Source organism: Stegostoma tigrinum, chromosome 11 (assembly GCF_030684315.1).
Source record: "Stegostoma tigrinum isolate sSteTig4 chromosome 11, sSteTig4.hap1, whole genome shotgun sequence".
Taxonomy (NCBI): Eukaryota; Metazoa; Chordata; class Chondrichthyes; order Orectolobiformes; family Stegostomatidae; genus Stegostoma; species Stegostoma tigrinum.
Window position 1 is genome coordinate 4,123,517 of NC_081364.1, and position 20,730 is coordinate 4,144,246.

General features: G+C 43.5%; 1 protein-coding gene across 3 annotated transcripts in view; it reads right to left on the bottom strand.

Annotated features, from left to right (window-relative positions):
- Window positions 1-1,051: 1,051 nt before the first annotated feature.
- LOC125460308 (host cell factor 1-like) overlaps window positions 1,052-20,730 on the bottom strand; it is a 106,098-nt gene continuing 86,419 nt past the window's right edge. For 2 of the 3 annotated variants that reach the window (XM_048547648.2, XM_059649718.1), the window contains 4 exons: window positions 20,048-20,236; window positions 17,086-17,383; window positions 5,842-5,899; window positions 1,052-4,832 (listed from right to left, as the gene is read on the bottom strand). In XM_048547648.2, coding sequence (XP_048403605.1) covers window positions 4,787-4,832; window positions 5,842-5,899; window positions 17,086-17,383; window positions 20,048-20,236 — 591 coding nt within the window. In that variant the 3' untranslated portion in view covers window positions 1,052-4,786. Of the gene's footprint in view, window positions 4,833-5,841; window positions 5,900-17,085; window positions 17,384-20,047; window positions 20,237-20,730 lie in introns of those variants that run through there. The other variant, XM_048547649.1, reaches the window with a different exon arrangement.

Below are 20,730 nucleotides of genomic sequence, written 5' to 3' on the forward strand. Positions count from 1 at the left end.
AAGAAAGCATATGGTGTTTTGGCTTTCATTAACAGGGGGATTGAGTTTAAGAGTCGTGAGATCTTGTTGCAGCTCTATAAAACTTTGGTTAGACCGCACTTGGAATACTGCGTCCAGTTCTGGGCGCCCTATTATAGGAAAGATGTGGATGCTTTGGAGAGGGTTCAGAGGAGGTTTACCAGGATGCTGCCTGGACTGGAGGGCTTATCTTATGAAGAGAGGTTGACTGAGCTCGGTCTCTTTTCATTGGAGAAAAGGAGGAGGAGAGGGGACCTAATTGAGGTATACAAGATAATGAGAGGCATAGATAGAGTTGATAGCCAGAGACTATTTCCCAGGGCAGAAATGGCTAGCACGAGGGGTCATAGTTTTAAGCTGGTTGGTGGAAAGTATCGAGGGGATGTCAGAGGCAGGTTCTTTACGCAGAGAGTTGTGAGAGCATGGAATGCGTTGCCAGCAGCAGTTGTGGAAGCAAGGTCATTGGGGTCATTTAAGAGACTGCTGGACATGTATATGGTCACAGAAATTTGAGGGTGCATACATGAGGATCAATGGTCGGCACAACATTGTGGGCTGAAGGGCCTGTTCTGTGCTGTACTGTTCTATGTTAGAGTTGGTTCCTTACACAGAGAGTGAGGGGTGTGTGGAATGTGCTGCCGGCAGTTGTAGTGGAGTCAGATACTTTAGAGACTTTTAAGCAACTCTTGGATAGGCACATGGAGTATAGTGAAATGTAGGGTATTCAAGGTAGTTTGATCTTAGTAGGATGATAGGTCGGCTCAACATTGTGGTGCAAAGGGCCTGTACTGTGATTTACTGTTCTATGTTCTCTATGTTCTAAAAATGCAAACAATTGTTGCTGAAATGGACTTGAGACCTAAGTGCCAACACAGTTCAACCATATTCCAAAGCCTGAGGAGACATTTCTCCAGATGGGCATTTGGACAACACTTTTGGGGAGGGACAAACAAAATGATGGGGAACCAAGACAACTTAAAATTTAAATTCAAGAAAAGAGCGAGAATTAAGTTGAACATTTCAGGGAAACAAAAAAAATTTATTCAAAAAAGGTTTTATTCAAAAAAAAAGCACAAAAAGGTAGCAAAATGATTTATAATTTGACTTTTCTACAATGGACAATGTTTTTTTTTCCACGTTTTGCTTTAAATCCAAAAAAATATAAATTCATTACAACTGGTGAAAGCAGCAGAGAAGTACATATAAATGGTACCAACTTCACAGCATGGGGAAACATAGCTACATACAGAATTCAGGGCGGGAGAAAGAGGGAAATATCATCTTTTGAACAGCGAATTCTAAACTACCTGCATTTCCCCCCACCTCCCTCCCTGCCCAGTTTAAACATGTAAAAACTATACAAAACCCTTTCCTTTTAAAAAAAACACATTAGCACACTTCCTATCCAAGCTGTACACAATATTACAAAATGACTGGAGCCAAACTTGGGCCTTTTTTTTGCATCATTTAAAGACATACCCTGTATAGAGAGAACACCTCTCTCAAGATAACCAAAACCCTTCCAATCTTATCAGTGGCCTGCCTGTCAAAAGAAATGGTAAACTATAGGACATTTTTTGAAAGCTTAAGCAAAAGATTTCTGGCAATATGACCTGGAGGAGGGGGTTGCCCTTTGAACATGAACATCCGAAAGAGATCCATCTAGAAGTGATTTTGAAAATTGAAGTATATGTACAGTTTCCAAAGTCATGAAATTTAAATAGACACATTGTACATATAATTGTTTTGTAAAGGAATAAAAGAAAATGACACAAAACATCAGTATTTTTCTTCCTCGCAGAACAATGATAAACTATATATATTTAAAATGCAGGTTATCAATTATTGTACTTTTAAAAATCTTAGGTTTCCATGCACCGACAAATAAAACCCTGGCAGTTATTACACTGCACTGGAGATGTTGTTCGAAGTATCGTGCTGAATGAAATGAGAGTGGCTGTACGTGACTGAGAATAAGACTGCACTCTTCGCACCATCCCTCCAACTCCACAACATTATCCACGCTCATCCGGATGGTTGAATGGAATTTATAATTATCAAGTAAGAAACAAAAATATTAAAACTGGGCCTGGTTCTTATTCTAGCAGCAACTCAGATTTCCAATATGCTGGGTTCTGCTGTAGGAGCTTGACAAAAAAGGTAAAAAGATTTTTCTTCGGTTTTGCCCCAAGTATTTGCTTTCAGAACAAACGGATCATATTTTCACAGGGAATGATCTTGGAGGCTCATATCAATATACGTATACATATCTTTAAAATTCTGCTTTGATTAGAAGTCAAATGTAGCTTATGAGTAAATTGCCCAGGATTTTGGTATAGAGTAACAATAGGTAGATGAAATTTTTATCATTTGAAACAAAATGTTCCCTTATTCAAATCACACATCGCTCTTCTACATTGCATTGATCCAGATATTCTGTTCATTTACCAATGTCAGGGTACAGATCAGTCATCATATAATACTGGTATATGGTAGTGGTGTGTGCAGGTCTGTAACTGTATCACAGTAGGGCAAACTGACACAGAGTACAGACCTAGTGGGTACATGTTCAGTGGACATGGAAGCTATTTGAGGGGATGAACAAAGAGCATCATGTCAACGCAGGCCAGAGAGACATTTAATGTACTGACATCAAAACAAGAAAGAAATCTGAGGGACAACAGCGCAAGACATTGATTTGGAAAGAATCTGTCCAGCTAACACACACGTGAAAGGATTTGAAAAAAGAAGACAGTGCTGCATGCTTAGCAGGCAGTATGGACAGGAAGAACATGAGGTTGAGTACATTTGGTTACTGAAAATTGGAACAGGAAAGCTTTAAAACAAAAAGTCACTCCCACCTCCATTCTCCCCAAGCTTCCCTGACATGGCTTTGGTTTCAAACATTTGCTGCCAATAGTTGCTGTTCTTCACGAGTCTAGATAACGAATATTTATGGGCTACTTGCTCATCAAAGCATGCTACTGGAGCCAAAGCGGTCCAACCAGATCCAGCACACATCTCTCCAGCACTTATTGCTGGGTGATCACCAAAGCCAGCCAAAGTTCCCCACAGTGTTTGTGGAACCACCTAGCACCCAGTGACATTCATTCACCTCAGGAGAGGTCTCTTAGATGAATACTGGATCTACTGGTCCTCTTACCTGACTCTGTGCCAAACATAAGTTGTGTGAATACCCATCCATCCAACCTGCAAACCTTCCCAACCATGACCTACCGGTATGTGATGCACACACAAAGCTAATTCTAAAAACAGGGATGTGATAATGGGAACATGCATGCGAGTTACAGCCCTAAACATCAAAGAAAAGGTGAGATACAACCATACAGTAATGCCACAGACTGCTTCAGTTGTCTACAAAGATCCAGTTGCAATGTGCTTTATTTTGTTGTGGAATGGCTGCACAACAATAAAGCAGAGAAGTTGGTTTCACCTGTCTAGCCACCTTCCATAACCAATCTCGTACCGTTCACATTACAATCCAGCTAGAACTGTGGGGGAAGGTGCAGAGAACTAAGATTCTGAACAAGACAGCATCTTCAAATAAGGGCTGAGAACAACATCAGGGATGGCTTGACACACAAATGTGTGCTATGCTTTTCTCCAGCACTCCAGGATGGTACAAGTTATTGATTTAGCATCAGAACATCATCTCATATGCACCTGCACACTCTCCAAAGACATACAGGGGAACAGATACAACCCCAGACAATCTTAGAACTGTACATGTTAGAAACCACAAAACCTTGTTTCTTCTCCAAAAACCCAAACCAAAATTCATTGTGTCTTTGGTCAGAGTTAAAGCCTCTTCTCTCAACCCCAACTGAATATAAAACTTGAACTCATTCTAAAACACGAACTTCTGCTCCTGAAGAGCAGCAAACACTGCAGTTTTCTTTCGTGTAAACCTGTGACAAAGTTGTCCTGTGGCAGTGTCAAACCATAAACACTAAGATATTCACATTTCCTTCCAACAAGTGTAATAGAAGAGCATATGCATGCATGCGCACACAGAGGTGTAAGCAGGAGACAGCTGAAGCACGAAGTTGGGTGTCGAAATAGAGTGACGATATCGATTAGAAAATGTTTTTGTTAAGGATTCAAGGGTTAAGAGTTTGGGAGTTGGTTGGGGGGGGGGGGGCAGAAAAAGGAGAGGGGAAGGGAGAGACAACGTTCCTCTGCAAAGCTAAAAAGCTGGTAATCTTCAATCCTGCATTAGATCTACTAAAGAGAAATGGTCATTTGGAGTTCTAAATGACTATTCGTGTTAAAGACTGCAAGATTGTTGATAACGCTGTATGTACATTCTGGTCTCAGGATTTTCAGGTTGCCAAAGAAAAATGAGTTATAGACAGTCATGTGACATGCTGGAAGAAATTATTGCTGCTTTGAAAAATGGTTGTGGGATGGTGAGGAAAAACTAGACAGTTATAGATTTTGAAAATAGAGTACTCTGATGAGAAACTTCAATAAAATATGTTTGGCGATTTGGATCATTTGGCAGGTAAATACACTTCAATACAACAGGGTGCCTTTCCTTCAAATAATACCATCAGTTCACTGCAGGTCCTTTCAAATGAGATTCTTGTCCTCTTAAAACGAGCAATAATAAAAGTAAGGACTTGGTTCTTTTGAAGCAAAATCCTTCTGCTGGGCGGTGTGCCAATATACCAAGGTAGGTTCTTAATCTAGTCAAGTTCTTGGTTATTTAAAATAAAAAGGCGCAAGTTCACAATGCATGTGGAATTTAGGGTCCATCTCCTCTTGGCTTCTTGTTCACGCTTATTAGCTTGCTGTTCCAATGAAAGGAAGAGAAGACAATGAGTGTTAATCTTACGAAAGGAAGTCAAGTTTATATCACCTTACACACAATAGCAAATCAGTTACTCAGAGGGTCATGCTTAAGCCCTTAAAAGGCAGGTCTTTGACTCCTTTGAACTGATCTTTCCAGAAAAACAATATAACAAATATTTTTTAGCATCAGTTCACGATCTCCTTGGCCACAAAAAGTTTTGTTTCTGTAATCCTTGCTCATAATCTGTTGCAAGACAGATTTAAAGCAACTCTGAACTGCTAAGCTAAACAGATCTCAGGTGCCCCGGTCTGAACCGCATTAGCTGATCTCGGGCTCAGCAACAACATGGACATTCCACGTGAACTCAGCACAGGAGGGAAAGAGGCAAAATAAATTCATCCACGATTTTCCACTTCTGGTGTGGCAATGTAGGGATCTCTTCTGGGTAGGGTCAGGATGGGCTGAGATTTTCAGCTAAGTAGCCTTGTTGATACTCAGCATGAAGAATCAGACACAAAACACAGATCAAGAGATAGAATGAAGTCAGGTTTTATTCATGAAAGGGGAGGATGGGGAAAAGTAGGTAGTCTGCATGTTATCCTTGAGTGCCATTGATTCTAGATTTAGCTCTAGCTTAACAAAAAGGCATAAGATGTTTAGTTATTCTGTTAGCCAGGGCAGATACAGCATGACATTTTGCAGAGTAAATCTCTGTCTGCACTGTCCCCATCAACCTTTCCCAGGACGTGTACAGCATGGGGTCAGAGACACACAGAAAAGCTCCGTCCACACTACCACAATTTGCATTAGTCTCATTTTCAGAAGAGTTCCTTAATGCAATATGTATTTTGTTTTAAGTCCAGAGCTTTAAAATTATCTCCCAACATTACAATATAACTGATTCAATGGCCCACTGGGGCAACATGTAAACCAGCTCATTGCGTGACGTATAGAATGAACCTCAACTGAATTTTTAAATAGAAGTTTCCACAATAAAAAACACTCACTCATCAGAGGATGCACCAGATCGCTTAGTTGCGGGTCTTGACCCATCTTTGCTGGTATCTAGAAAGCGAAAAAGAAATTTGTTAGAATCAACTTTTTCCTTCTCTCCAAACTAATCATAAGTGGATAACACATTCAGCTCAGTGGGTTGAAATCAAAGTTTAAAGTCTTGATGACATAATCCAGGCTGACACTTCATGCCATACAAAGGATGAGCTGTATTGTTGGAGGTGCTTTCTGGATGAGATGTTAAATCAACTCTCGGTCATCCACCTGAGGGGGCAGACAAAGGTTCCCACAGCACTATTTTGAAGAGGAGCCAGACGGTTCTCCATGGCGTCCTCAACAAACGGCAGTAAAAGACATTACCTGGTTATTTTCTCATTGGTATGTGAAAATTGGCTGCCATTCTTCCTTCATTACAATAATGCCACTTGGTGTACAGTTCTTTGGGTATTGTCCTGAAGCTGTGAAAGATGCTATTTAAATATAATTTGCTCTTTTATCAGACAACTTAGACAGGTAATGAATTAGATGCCTCTCTCTCTCTGTATATTTTGGTGTCAAACTGGTTGATGAATTTATCAACTCAGCCATTGGGAAACAGTGGATTTTAAAACTAGTTGTCAAAGCCAGTGAATAGAACCTTCCTGTGGAGAACTGCCACAGTGTGAATAACTTTAAACAGACACAGAATGCTGAAATAAGAACAAAAGTGAGACAATAAAATCCTTCAAAAGGGAGATAAGGTGAAGTAGAAAATTAGGGTCCTAAAATGAATTCTTATATCAAAAGGATCAACATAGAACAATTTAAATTCACAGACAATTTGATGTAAACTAAACATGAATGAGGCAAACAGAACTGACTTCTCTTCAGAAAGAAAAGATGAGCACATCAGTATCTCAGCGTCAGAAAAGCTTGTGATAATTGGAGGGACATGTGCCAAACGCAGGTAGCTGGGGTTAAAATTGTGACAGAGATAGTAGGAACTGCCGATGCTGGAGAATCTGAGATAACATTTTTTTTCTGAAGGAGGGTCTCGACCTGAAACGTCAGCTTTCCTGCTCCTCTGATGCTGCTTGGCCTGCTGTGTTCATCCAGCTCTACAACTTGTTGTTGCAGGTAGACGGGACTAGATTAGTTTGAAATTATGGTCGGCACGGACTGGTTGAGTCCGTGCTGTATGATTCCAAGTCTGACTCTAATTCAGACGATTCTAGGGAGAAGAAAAATAAAACAAGAAAGTGACACATGGAAAACAGAAGAGACAGGAACAGATCCTTCGTCAGTTCTAAACAAGATTCACACAACAGCTTGTATCTCTATAAAGCTGTTAATAAAATATCCTAAGGCACTTAATTCACAGGGGTATTATAAAACATGACCAGAGTCCCGGTCAAAAAGGCAGGTTTAAAGTAAAAATCGAAAAAGCATAAGATGAGAACATAAGAACGAGGAACAGGGGTAGGCCATCCGGCCCCCTCGAGCCTGCCCCGCCATTTAATAAGATCATGGCTGATCTTTTTGAGATTCAGCTCCACTTACCCATCTACTTCCATAACCCTTAATTCCTTTACTGTTCAAAAATTTATCTAGCCTTGCCTTAAAAACAATTCAGCGAGGTAGCTTCAACCGCTTCACTGGGCAGGGAATTCCACAGATTCACAACATTTTGGGTGAAGAAGTTCCTCCTGACTTCAGTCCTACATCTGCTTCCCTTTATTTTGAAGCAATGCCCTCTAGTCCTAGTTTCAGCTGCTAGCAGAAACAACCTCCCTGTCTCCACCTTATCTATTCCCTTCATAATCTTATATGTTTCTATAAAATCTCCCCTCATTCTTCTGAATTCTAATGAATATGATCCGAGTCTACTCAGTCTTTCATAATCCAACCCTCTCAACTCTGGAATCAACTGAGTGAACCTCCTCTGCACCCCCTCCAGTGCTAGTATATCTTTTCTTAAGTAAAGAGACCAAAACTGCGCACAGTACTCCAGGTGTGGCCTCACCAGGATCCTATGCAGCTGCAGCATAGCCTCCCTGTTTTTAAACTCCATCCATCTAGCAATGGCAAACAAAATTCCATTTGCCTTTTTAATTACCTGCTGCACCTGCAATCCTACTTTTAGTGATTCGTGCACAAGCACACCCAAGTCCTGCTGCACAGCAGCATGCTGCAATTTTTTTTACCATTTAAAACAAAGTCCATTTTGCTGTTATTCCCACCAAAGTGGATGACCTCATACTTATCAACATTGCACTCCATCATCAGACCTTTGCTCACTCACTTAGGCTATCGAGATCCCGCTGCAGACTTTCAGTGTCTCTTGCACACTTTGCTCTACCACTCACCTTAGTGTCATCTGCAAATTTTGACAAACCACACTTAGTCCCCAACTCCAAATCATCTACGTAAATTGTAAACAATCGCGGTCCCAACACTGATCCGAGGCACACCACCAGCCACTGACCGCCAACCAGAAAAACACCCATTTACCCAGACTCTGCGTTCTACTGGTCAAATTCCACCAAATTAGTCAAACATGACCTACCCATGCTGGGTGTTCCCAATGGGACAATTTATGTCCAGATGTCCTATTATTTCTTCCTTAATGGCAGATTCAAGTATTTTCCCCACGACCGAAGTTAAGCTAACTGGCCTTTAGTTACTTGCTTTTTGTCTACTTCCTTTTTAAAACAATGGCGTCACATCGGCTGTTTTCCAATCTGTGGGAACCACCCCAGAGTCCAGTGAATTTTGGTAAATAATTACTAGTGCATGTGTTATTTTCACCCATCACCTCTTTTAGTACCGTGGGATGCATTTCATCAGGGCCAGGAGATGTGTCTACCTTTAGCCCCATTAGCTTGCCCAGCACTGCCTCCTTAGTGATAACAATAGTTTCTAGGTCCTCATCTGCTATAACCTCCTTGCCGTTAGTTTTCGGCATGTTATTTCCACTGTGAAGACCAACACGAAATAACTGTTTAATGTCTCGGCTATTTCCTCATTCCCAGTTATTAAATTGGCCTTCTCATCCTCTAAAAGGACCAATGTTTACCTTCGCCACTCTTACGATTTATACATTTATAGAGACTTTTGCTGCCTGTTTTTATATTCTGAGCTAGTTTACTCTCATAATCTATCTCACTTTTCTTTATAAACTCTCTTTCTGGCTTTCTGTTGGCCTTTAAAGATTACCCAGTCCACTAGTTTCCCACTACTCTTTGCTTTTTGTATGTGTTTTTTTACCAACCTGATACTTTCCTTTATTTCCTTAGACATCCATGGTTGGCTCTCTCTTCCTACAGTTCTTCCTAATCCCTGGAATATACTTCTGCTGAGCACTGAAAAGTTGTTTTGAAAGTCCTCCACTGTTCCTCAATTGACCCACCACAAAGTTTTTGCTCCCATTCTACCTTAGCTAACTCCTCCCTCATTCCTTCATAGTCTCCTTTGTTTAAGCACAGGACACAGGTACTGGATTTCTCACGCTCCATCTGTATTTTAAATTTGACCATTCTGTGATCGCTTCTTCCGAGAGGATCCCTAACTGTGAGATCATTAATTATTCCCGTCTCATTACACAGGACTAGATCTAGGATAGCTTGCTCCCTCGTAGGTTCCATTACATATTGTTCAAGGAAATTATCGCAGATGCATTCTATGAATCCCTCCTTCAAGGGTGCCATGACTGACCTGGTTTGACCAATTGATATGTAGATTAAAATCTCCCATGATAATTGCTATACCATTTTTACATGAATTAGCTATTTTATGTTTATTGCCTGCTCCACCACGATGTCATTATTTGGTGGCCTGTAGACCACACCTATCAGTGACTCTTCTCCTTGCTATTCCTAATTTCCACCCAAATGGATTCAACCTTTTGTTCAGTCAAAATTATATCATTACTCTCTACCGTCCTGATGTCATCCTTCAAAATCAGAGCAACACCACCTTCCTTACCTTCCTGTCTGTGCTTCTGAACAGTTTGATACGCCTGGATATTTAACTCCCAGCCACGACCATCCTGTAACCATGTCTCTGTAATGACCACTAAATCATACCCATTTGTCATGATTTGCACCGTCAGCTCATCGACCTCGTTTCGAATGCTCCGAGCATTCACACCCTTATGCCAGTTTTTGACCTTTTTTTGGCATCCTATTACCTCCATTACTAACAGCTCGACTTTCGAATTCTCCTTCCCTTTAACTTTTTTCCTAATTTTCCATGGAGCTGAAGATTCCTGGTCACTTGCTAACCTGCTGCTTTGCCTTACATTAATTGTTATTCTCTATGCTCACTTCTCCCTTCCCCCCTGCTTACTAGTTTAAATTCCTATTAACCACCTTATTTACCCTTTTCACCAGAACACAGGACCCTGCCCTGTTCAGGTGGAGTCCATCCCAGCGGTATAGATCCCTCTCGTCCCAGAACTGATGCCAGTGCCCCATGAAAAGGAAACCCTCTTTCCCACACCACTCTTTTAGCCATGTGTTTACTTCCCTAATCCTTGCCTCCCTATGCCAATTTGCACGTAGCTCAGGCAGCAATCTAGAAATTGTGACCCTTGAAGACCTGTTTTTTAAATTTTATTCCTAGCTTTTCCTAATCCTGAAACAGGTCTTTTTCCCTAGTCCTGCCTATGTTGTTGGTAGCTATGTGGACCACAACAGCTGGATCTTCCTCCTCGCTGTCTAGTATCCTCTCAAGCCGGTCAGAGATGTCTCGCACCCTGGCACCGGGCAGGCAACACACCATGCGGGATTCTCTATCCTGCTCACAAAGGATACTGTCTAACTGCCTGATGATGGAATCCCCCACAACTACAGTCTGTCTTTTTGCTCCTTCCTCTTGAATGGCCTCCGGGACCATGGTGCCATGGTCAGTTGACTCATCCTTCTGGCAGCCCTGTTCCCTGCGTGGATGAGGAACAAGTGCCTCATGCCTGTGGGACAATGTCAAGGGGCGTGGCCCCGTGTCCCTGTCTGCAGGGTGCCTCTACCTGCCTCACTCGCAGTCACACACTGCTGTCCCTGGTCAGTGATTGAATTAACATTAGTTAGTTAATCTACCAGGTGTGACTGCCTCCTGGAACACAGTATCCAGGTAGTGCTCTCCCTCCCGGATGTGCTGCAGTGTTTGGAGTTCAGATTCCAGCTCAACTTTGAGCCGGAGCTCCTCAAGCAGCCAACACTTGCTGCAGATGTGGTCACTGCCATTCTCAAATGGGATCAGCTAGCTCCCACATCATACAGCTGCAACACATCACCTGGCCTGCCATCTCTATTTAGTTAAATATTTAAAATTAATTAGTTTGTTTTTTTAAGTTTTGCAGTGCTCTCTGCACCAGTAAGTTTACTCCATTATATACGTTCAGACTCCGGCTATGCCTTCTGACCCACTCCCAGAGGATTGGTGTCTAGTGACCACCCCGAAAGATAACAGAGATGAGGGAGAAAAAAAATGCAAAGAGCTTACCTGCTCACCACACTTAGTCGTTATTCTTAGGTTAGAGGAGGTGGAAGGGTGGGGGACACTACGCGTGTAGTGTCTTGGGTGTTAGTTAACTAGTAAATGTATGGATGGAAGCTTACCTTCCCAGGCCGCCCTCGCGCTTTCTCCCAGACTGATATCAAGGACAAGATACTGGCATAGATAGAGGATTGGCAGAAGGCAGAAGGACTTTTTCAGGAAGGCAGCTGGTGACTAATGGAGTTCTGCAGGGGTCATTACTGGGACCATAATTATTCATGTTATCCATTAAAGATCTGGACGATGGAACTAAGGAACTTTGCAGAATACACAAAGATACCTGGAGGGACAGGTAGTGCTGAGGAGGCAGGAAGACTGCAGAAGAGCATGGGCAGACAAGAAGATTCGGCCAACAAAGTGGCAGACGGAACACAATGCGAGAAACATTTCCGTTACACACTTGGGAGGAAGACGAGGAGAGAAGGGTTGACTGTTTTCTAAAGAGAGAAAGGCTTTGGAAATCTGAAGCACAAAGCCATTTAGGAGTCCTAGTTTAGGATTCTCTCAAAGTTAACATACACGTTCAGTTGCATTTGCCTTCCAACTGCAATGTTGGTATTCATTTTCAGACAGCTAGAGTACAAGTCCAGAGATGCGCTGCAGAGACTCTACAAGGCTCTGGTCAGACTTATTTGGAATAGTGAGTGATGTTTTGGGCTCCATATCCAAGGAAGGGTGTAGTGGCCTTGGAGGCATCCAGAGTAGGTTTAGCAAAAAAGTCCTGGGCTTGAAGGGCTTGTCATATAAGGAGCAGTTGATGACTTTGGATTTGTACTCCCTGGAGTTTAGAAGGATGAAGGGCTATCTCTGAAGCTTACAAAATACTGAAGGGGCTGGATACAGTGGATGTGGGAATTTGTTCCCATTAACACAAGAGACCAGGGCCAGAGGACACAGCCTCCAACTGAAGGCACGGCCCTTTAGAACTGAGATGAGGAGGAATTTCTTCTGCCAGAGGGCGGTGAATCTGTGGAACTCAGTGCCATGGAAGGCTGTGGAGACCAAGTCACTGACTATCTTTAAGAAAAGTAGAGTTAGGTTCTTGATTACTAAGGGGATCAAAGACAGGAGAATGGGGTTGAGAAACATATCAGCCATGATCAAATGGTAGAGGTGATTCAATGGGCCAAACGGCCTAATTTTGCTTTTAAATCTTATCGCCTACTGGTGCCTTGTCATTTTAAAAAAGTGTGCGTGTCTATTTAGGACTATTGCTGTATTAATTTTGGACTGTTCCAGTGACAGGGTTTCCTCCTCTGTCATCATGGGCTGGCCAGCATCTTCCTCCCTTAAAAAATCAGATGCAATAAATTCATTTAACACCTCAGCCATGCCCCCTGCCTCCATGTGTAAATCCCTTTTCGGTCTGTAATCAGCCTGATTTCTCCTTTAACCACTTTTACTATTTACACGTCTTGGAAGTCATGGGGATTAATTCCCTTTTTAAGCTGCTAGTCTTTTCTCCTGTTCCACTTTGATTCCATTATTTGCTTTTTCATCTCTTCCCTTAAAGTCTTTGGTATTTCTTTTGGTTCTCAACTGTATTTTCTACTTTGCATCTATCATAAGCATGTTTGTTTCTTCGTATTGTTAATTTCCAAACATTTTGTCATCAGACAATGCTGGATTTGTTTGTCCTATCTCTCCCATTCGAGGCAACATACCTTGACTATTGCGAACCATCTACTCCTTAAGGCAGGCCATTGTTCAGTTACTGTTTTCTTGTGAGTCCCATGTTCCAGTCAAACCTGCCCAACTCTGTTCTTGATCCAATGAAGTCAGCTCTCTGCCAATTGTCTCTTACTCCAATTTTTATTCTCCATCAACATCCTGAACCTTACGATAGTGGTTATTCTATTTTCTAAATGTTCCCCTACTGACATTTGCCACCTCTTGCTGTACGAGTATTCTAGTCCATAATGGGAGCTGTCCACTTAACTTTTGGTGGTGTATGATGGTAGATTTGAAAGAGAAACAGGATAAATGCTACTAATGCCAAGCCTCATGGGAGCCAAGAAGGAATGCTGGATAAAATGTGGTTTGGTGGGAATAGGGTTGAGACACCAGCTGGTTCATCTGATGAGAACTGCAGATGCTGGAGAATTCGAGATAACAGTGTGGAGCTAGATGAACACAGCAGAATAAGCAGCATCTTAGGAGCAGGAAAGCTGACGTTTCGGGCCTAGATCATTCTTCAGAAAAGGGGGAGGGGGAGAGGGTTCTGAGATAAATAGGAGGGGGAGGCGGATCAAAGATGGATAGAGAAGAAGATAGGTGGACAGGAGAGGGGACACACAAGTTAAAGTGGTGGGGATGGAGCCGGCAGAGGTGAGTATATGTGGGGAGGGGATAGGTCAGTCCAGGGAGGATGGACAGGTCAAGGGGACAGGATGAGGTTAGTAGGTAGGAAATGGAGGTGCGGCTTGAGGTGGGAGGAGGGGATAGGTGAGAGGAAGAACAGGTTAGGGAGGCGGGGACGAGCTGGGCTGGTTTTGGGATGCAGTTGGAGGGAGGGGGGTGGATTTTGAAGCTTGTGAAATCCACATTGATACCATTGGGCTGCAGGGTTCCCAAGCAGAATACGAGTTGCTGTTCCTGCAACCTTCATGTGGCATCATTGTGGCATTGCAGGAGGCCCAGGATGGACATGTCGTCTGGGAAATGGGAGGGGGAGTTGAAATGGTTTGCGACTGGGAGGTGCAGATGTTTATTGCGAACCGAGCGGAGGTGTTCTGCAAAGCAGTCCCCAAGCCTCTGCTTGGCTTCCCCAATGTAGAGGGAGCCACAACAGGTACATCGGATGCAGTATACCACATTGGCAGATGTGCAGGTGAACATCTGCGTGATGTAGTAAGTCATCTTGGGGCCTGGGATGGGGGTGAGGGAGGTGGTGTGGGGGCAAGTGTAGCACTTCCTGCGGTTACAGGGGAAGGTGCCGGGTGTGGTGGGGTTGGAGGGGAGTGTGGAGCGGACAGGGGAGTCACGGAGAGAGTGGTCTCTCCGGAAAGCAGACAAGGGTGGGGATGGAAAAATGTCTTTGGTAGTGGGGTTGGATTGTAGATGGCAGAAGTGTCTGAGGATGATGCGTTGTATCCGGAGGTTGGTGGGGTGGTACGTGAGGATGAGGGGGAATCTCTTTTGGCTGTTATTGTGAGGACGGGGTGTGAGGGATGAGTTGCGAGAGACACGGTCGAGGGCGTTCTCGACTACTGTGGGGAGGGGATGTTGCGGTCCTTGAAGCATGAGGACATCTAGGAAGTATGGGAGTAGAATGCCTCATCCTGGGAGCAGATGCAGCAGAGGCGAAGGAATTGGGAATAGGGGATGGAATTTTTGCAGGAAGGTGGGTGGGAGGTGGTATATTCTAGGTAGCTGTGGGAGTTGGTGGGCTTGAAATGGATATTGGTTTCTAGGTGGTTGCCCAGTTGTGAACCATTTCAACCCCCCCGCCCCCTCGCATTCCTTAGACAACATGTCCATCCTGGGCCTCCCGCAGTGCCACAACAATGCCATCTAAAGGTTGCAGGAACAGCAACTCATATTCCGCTTGGGAACCCCTCAGCCCAATGGTATCAATGTGGATTTCACAAGCTTCAAAATCTCCCCTCCCCCCCCGCCAGTGCATCCCAAAACTAGCCCACTTGTCCCCGCCTCCCTAACCTGTTCTTCCTCTCACCTATCCTCTCCTCCCACCTCAAGCCACACCTCCATTTCCTACTTACTAACCTCATCCTGACCCCTTGACTTGTGTCCTCCCCACCTATACTCACTTCTACAGGCTCCATCCCCACCCCTTTAACTTGTCTGTCTCCTCTATCCACCTTTGATCTGCCTCCCTCTCTCTCCCAATTTATTTCAGAACCCTCTCCCAATTCTCCTTTTCTGATGAAGGGTCTAGGCCCGAAACATCAGCTTTTGTGCTTCCAAGATGCTGCTTAGCCTGCTGTGTTCATCCAGCTCCACACTTTGTTATCTGGTTCAACTGATGGGCTTGAAGAAGTTAGGAGGGAGTACAGGCGAGAAAGCGGAGACGTTCATTTGCCTGCTCTACTGATACAGATATACAGCCCTGTCACATTGCTTCAATGTATTTTCCCATTTAACTAGAAATGAGTCACTTAACCTAATCACTGGAAAGGATTTAAACTAAACAAAGGGAAGCAAAGAACTGAATGCTAAGTGGAAACTACTGTTTGCTGCTCTCTCAAAGTCTTGGTTTCACGGTGGGGAGGAAGCAATGATTGAAGACAGACAATGGAACAGCACCCCGACACAAGTTAGCATTTTCTGAAGGGACGGAGAAAAAATATTTTAACAGGAGCGTGCCATTCTGCTCAAGTCAGTTTGATCATTCCATTGGACAGTTGGTGACCTATAACTACAATTCCCCTGAGTCACTTTTTCTCCATATCCTTGTTTCAGCAAAATTTCACCCAATTTAAACTTAATGAGAAACATCTAACATATCCTATTGCTATTTTCCCTGCACACAAAGCTATGTAGTTCCCTCACTATAATAATAAAATGTGAGGCTGGATGAACACAGCAGGCCAAGCAGCATCTCAGGAGCACAAAAGCTGACGTTTCGGGCCTAGACCCTTCATCAGAGAGGGGGATGGGGTGAGGGTTCTGGAATAAATAAGGAGAGAGGGGGAGGCGGACCGAAGATGGAGAGTACAGAAGATAGGTGGAGAGGAGAGTATAGGTGGGGAGGTGGGGAGGGGATAGGTCAGTCCAGGGAAGACGGACAGGTCAAGGAGGTGGGATGAGGTTAGTAGGTAGATGGGGGTGCGGCTTGGGGTGGGAGGAAGGGATGGGTGAGAGGAAGAACAGGTTAGGGAGGCAGAGACAGGTTGGACTGGTTTTGGGATGCAGTGGGTGGAGGGGAAGCGCTGGGCTGGTTGTGTGGTGCAGTGGGGGGAGGGGACGAACTGGGCTGGTTTAGGGATGCAGTTGGGGAAGGGGAGATTTTGAAACTGGTGAAGTCCACATTGATACCATTAGGCTGCAGGGTTTCCACATTGATACCATTAGGCAGCTCTTCCCCTCCACCCACTGCATCCCAAAACCAGTCCAACCTGTCTCTGCCTCCCTAACCCGTTCTTCCTCCCACCCCAAGCCGCACCCCCATCTACCTACTAACCTCATCCCACCTCCTTGACCTGTCCGTCTTCCCTGGACTGACCTATCCCCTCCCTACCTCCCCACCTATACTCTCTCCACCTATCTTCTTTTCTCTCCATCTTCGGTCCGCCTCCCTCCCTCTCCCTATTTATTCCAGAACCCTCACCCCATCCCCCTCTCTGATGAAGGGTCTAGGCCCGAAACGTCAGCTTTTGTGCTCCTGAGATGCTGCTTGGCCTGCTGTGTTCATCCAGCCTCACATTTTATTATCTTGGATTCTCCAGCATCTGCAGTTCCCATTATCTCTGATACTAGTTCCCTCACTAAACTGCTCTGCTTTTTTTTTAAATCTGTAGATGCTTCAGGCCTACCTCTTGCTCATCCTTTTGGTCTTGTATCTGAGTATTGCACGTTTGTGTAAGGTCTTGTGAAGTACCTTACAACATTTTATTATGTTTAAAGCATTATTAGAATAATAAATGCATGATGAAACTATAGATTGTGGATATTCATGTTTACACACACTATTTGATCCTCCTTCACTTCATGCACAATAATATAAAATCATCCCAGCTCACCTTGTAGCCACCTGACCTGAGTGGCTGGCCCATATCCCTTCTCATTCTTGGCTGCTATCCTAAAGATTATAGCAGGCTTTGTGGTTGTATCGATGTGTGCATTTGCTAGGTTTGAAGAAGACACAAGACAGCTGGGTACAGGCCCACAGTAAACACGGACAAAGAGCAGATGGGAAGTCCCTGCAGGTTTGGGATCTGCGGCCTGTGACCCTGGAAGTGCCAGATATACGGAGTATTCAATGATGGTGCCAGAAGTAACAGCAGGAGGTTCCCAGGAGAGCTGTGCACCTTCAGCAACCTATAAAATAAAATGTATCTGAATTCATCAATCGTGTTAAACTAAATTCTGAATTATTTTCAAAAACTCCCTAACATAAACGCAAAACAATACAGTATAATCAGGTATTGATCTGGCTCAGAGTCCAAATAACACTATCAACTGATTGGCACACGATCTGCCACAGCTATTAGGCTGCTAACCAAATACTTTAAATAGTAATTAATAAACTGCTCAATCTCTTGCACTAATACTCTACTTAGAATTCTAGTGTTCTTAACACTTGTGGTATTTTCAGTGATCAAATGAAGTCAGCGGTGGACACCATTGGGAGTCAGAGATTACAAGGTGTAGAGCTGGATAAACACAGCAGGCTAAGCAGCAGAGGAGCAGGAAGGCTGACGTTTTGGGCCTAGGCTGAAGAAGGGTCTAGGCCCGAAACGTCAGCCTTCCTGCTCCTCTGATGCTGCTTCGCCTGTGTTTATCCAGCTCTACACCTTGTTATCTCAGATTCTCCAGCATCTGCAGTTCCTACTGTCATTGGGAGTCAGGTGTTTTGAACTCATTCACACAATGTGCACAACACTGGCTAGTATTTAAAAAATTCATTTGTTGAATGTAGGCATCACTGGCTGGTAAGCATTTATTGTTTGTTCATAGATAACCTTGTGAAGGTGGGAGGGAGCTGCTTTCCTGAACCATTGCAGTTCATTAGCTATAGGTAGACCCACAATGTTAGTAGGGAGGAAATTCCAGGATTCTGACCCAACGACACAGAAGGAACAGTGCTATATTTATAAATTAGGATAGTCAGTGGCTTGGAGGGAAACTTGTCCCAGGATCTTTGGTGAATTTCTGCACTGTGTCATGTAGATAGTAAACACTGCTGCTATTGAGTGTCAGTGCAGGAGGGAGTGGATCTTTGTGGATTTGGTGCCAATCATCAAGTGGGCCGCTTTGTTCTGGATAGTGACAAGCTTCTTGAGTGTTGCTGGAGCTGCAATCCCCCAGCCCCTCAAGCGGGGAGTATTCCATCACACACCTGATTTGTGCCTTGTAGATGGTGGACAGGCTTTGGGGAGTGAGGAGGTGTGTTATTCACTTTTGTATCCCTAGCCTTTGACCCATTCTTGTAGTCACTTATGTGGCAAGTCCAGTTGAGCTTCTGGTCAATGATAACCCTAAGGATGTTGATATAGTGGGGCAATTGAGTGATGCTAAGTCCGTTTATTGCTCATCACATACTGCCCTCAGGAAGGTGGTGGTGAATTGCTTTGAGAATTGAGGAACTTAACTGCTGTCCGAAATTACTTAGCAATGGACAACCATATTACCAACAGTCTGGAGTCACACAAAGGCCTGAATAGAAATGAATGATAAATCTCCCTCCCCTAAAATAAAATTTTTGAACTGGATACCTCTGGATTAATGAATTTAAATTCAAATTCAGGAACTCGAACACATAATCCCAGTAGAATATTAAAGGGAGAGATTTGAAAGCGGCATCTTTCAAATGGAACACTAAAAACTTTGTCCACACGTTCAAATACATTCAAGAAACCCCATGGCACTAAACAAAACCAGAGGAATTATTTTACTGTGCTGCACTCATCCATGCCACTGCCACCTACAATGCACCCAGCCCCTGTCTCCCAATACTGTCTAAAGCAGCTAAAATGCTGAATCTTTCTCCTGTTACCTGTGGAATGTTGTTCTGAATAAACTAGCTGATGCATTAGTGGCAGAGTCATTCTTTTGCAGATAAAGTAATGTGTGCTTGGAAAATACACAAAGTTGCAAATGATGAAATATAACTTATTTTAAAATGGTTTGAAGGTTTCAAATGATCAGGTTTTGCTGGTTTTGAACTGCTCACTTCAACCTTTAAATTTCTAAGATTACATGGTCTGAAAATGATAACACTTTCGTAAATCTGCTTGCACAATCTGTATTGACTGTTCTTGATCAAATCACTCCTGGTTCAGTAAATATTCAGCAACAGGGGTTTGGTTGGTGGCCAAATAGCAAGAAAAAAGCAGCAGGTTTAAGCCAGATTGTAGTTGCTATCTGGCTGAGTATCTCTGGGTTCGGGGGAGGGGTGGGTGCAGCAGGGCAAATGGAATTTGTTGAGGGATTACTAGAGAAGGATGCCGCCCTGATCCACCATCCTTTGCTGGGAATACACAAGCTGACATCTCATTTCGATAAGACTGGACCCAGTTGTGATGCCACCCACAGTTAAATAACCCATTGATAAAGCAGACTGCATTAAAATAGATGCATTTTAGGGAAAATGGGGTTGAATATAAATGATGAAAGACAAAAGGCCAGTCCAAGTTTTAGCACCAGCCGTGGTTGCTAATGGCAACAGAGACAGCATGACAGTTCAGTCAACCAACAGGGAGAAAACATACAGACTCAGACAACTCTGCTCATCACAGGAACGAAAACATCAGGTAAAATTCAGGAATCTGCAAAATCGATGTCTGAAGGTACCTAGGCACGACAGTAAAGTGTCTGGAATGATGTTTAAAACAACCGTAGAGGAACATGTAGCAGCATCCAGGATAAAACAAGTGTAAGGCAACCCAAACCATCAGCTATTTTCAATTATTCAGTGGCCATTCTGGTTAGAGGTCATAGGTCAAAATTCAGACTTGAGTTGGGATTTAAACGATCACTTGCCTTGCTGATCTTGATGGCAGATGGTGCACCTGGGAATCCTGGCATGCAGGTCTTAAAAGCTGAGACTTCACTGAATGGGCCCCGTCCACAAGCATTTATGCCAGCAACTCTGAATTTATAGGCAGTGCCTGGATCCAGTTTCACAGTCTTTAGATTGCTGTGGTCAGGGATGTTATCCCCGCTGCCATCCTGCGGGGAACAAAAAAAACCTCACTGAATGAGCCTCTAAATTGTCTTCACTTGTACCCACAATTGTAAGGTCCCAATTGCAGAGAATATACACCTTCAGAAATAGGCTATTCAATCCAATTGGTCTCTGCTGGCATTGTCAGCTCAGATAACACAATCATGTTTGCAGTATGGGTCAAACCAACAACTTTCTGACATGAAAAGCACGAATGATAGCAACTGAGTTTTAGCTGACAAGTTAATTATGTGACAGTCAAAATAAATAAAAAGAGTTTGGTTTTAAAGTGCCATGATGCAGAAGAATTTATTACCCTATTAATAATCCATGCAAAAGACTGCACTTTTGAACCAATGCTTCAAGATGAGCAGGACTGAGAATAAATACACTGTTCTTATCTATCACAATTTAATTAGCCACAACAATGGAATACAAGGTGCAAAAGCTCAACTGTCCTTTCAGATAAGAGCCAAACTGACACCTTATACTTATTGGG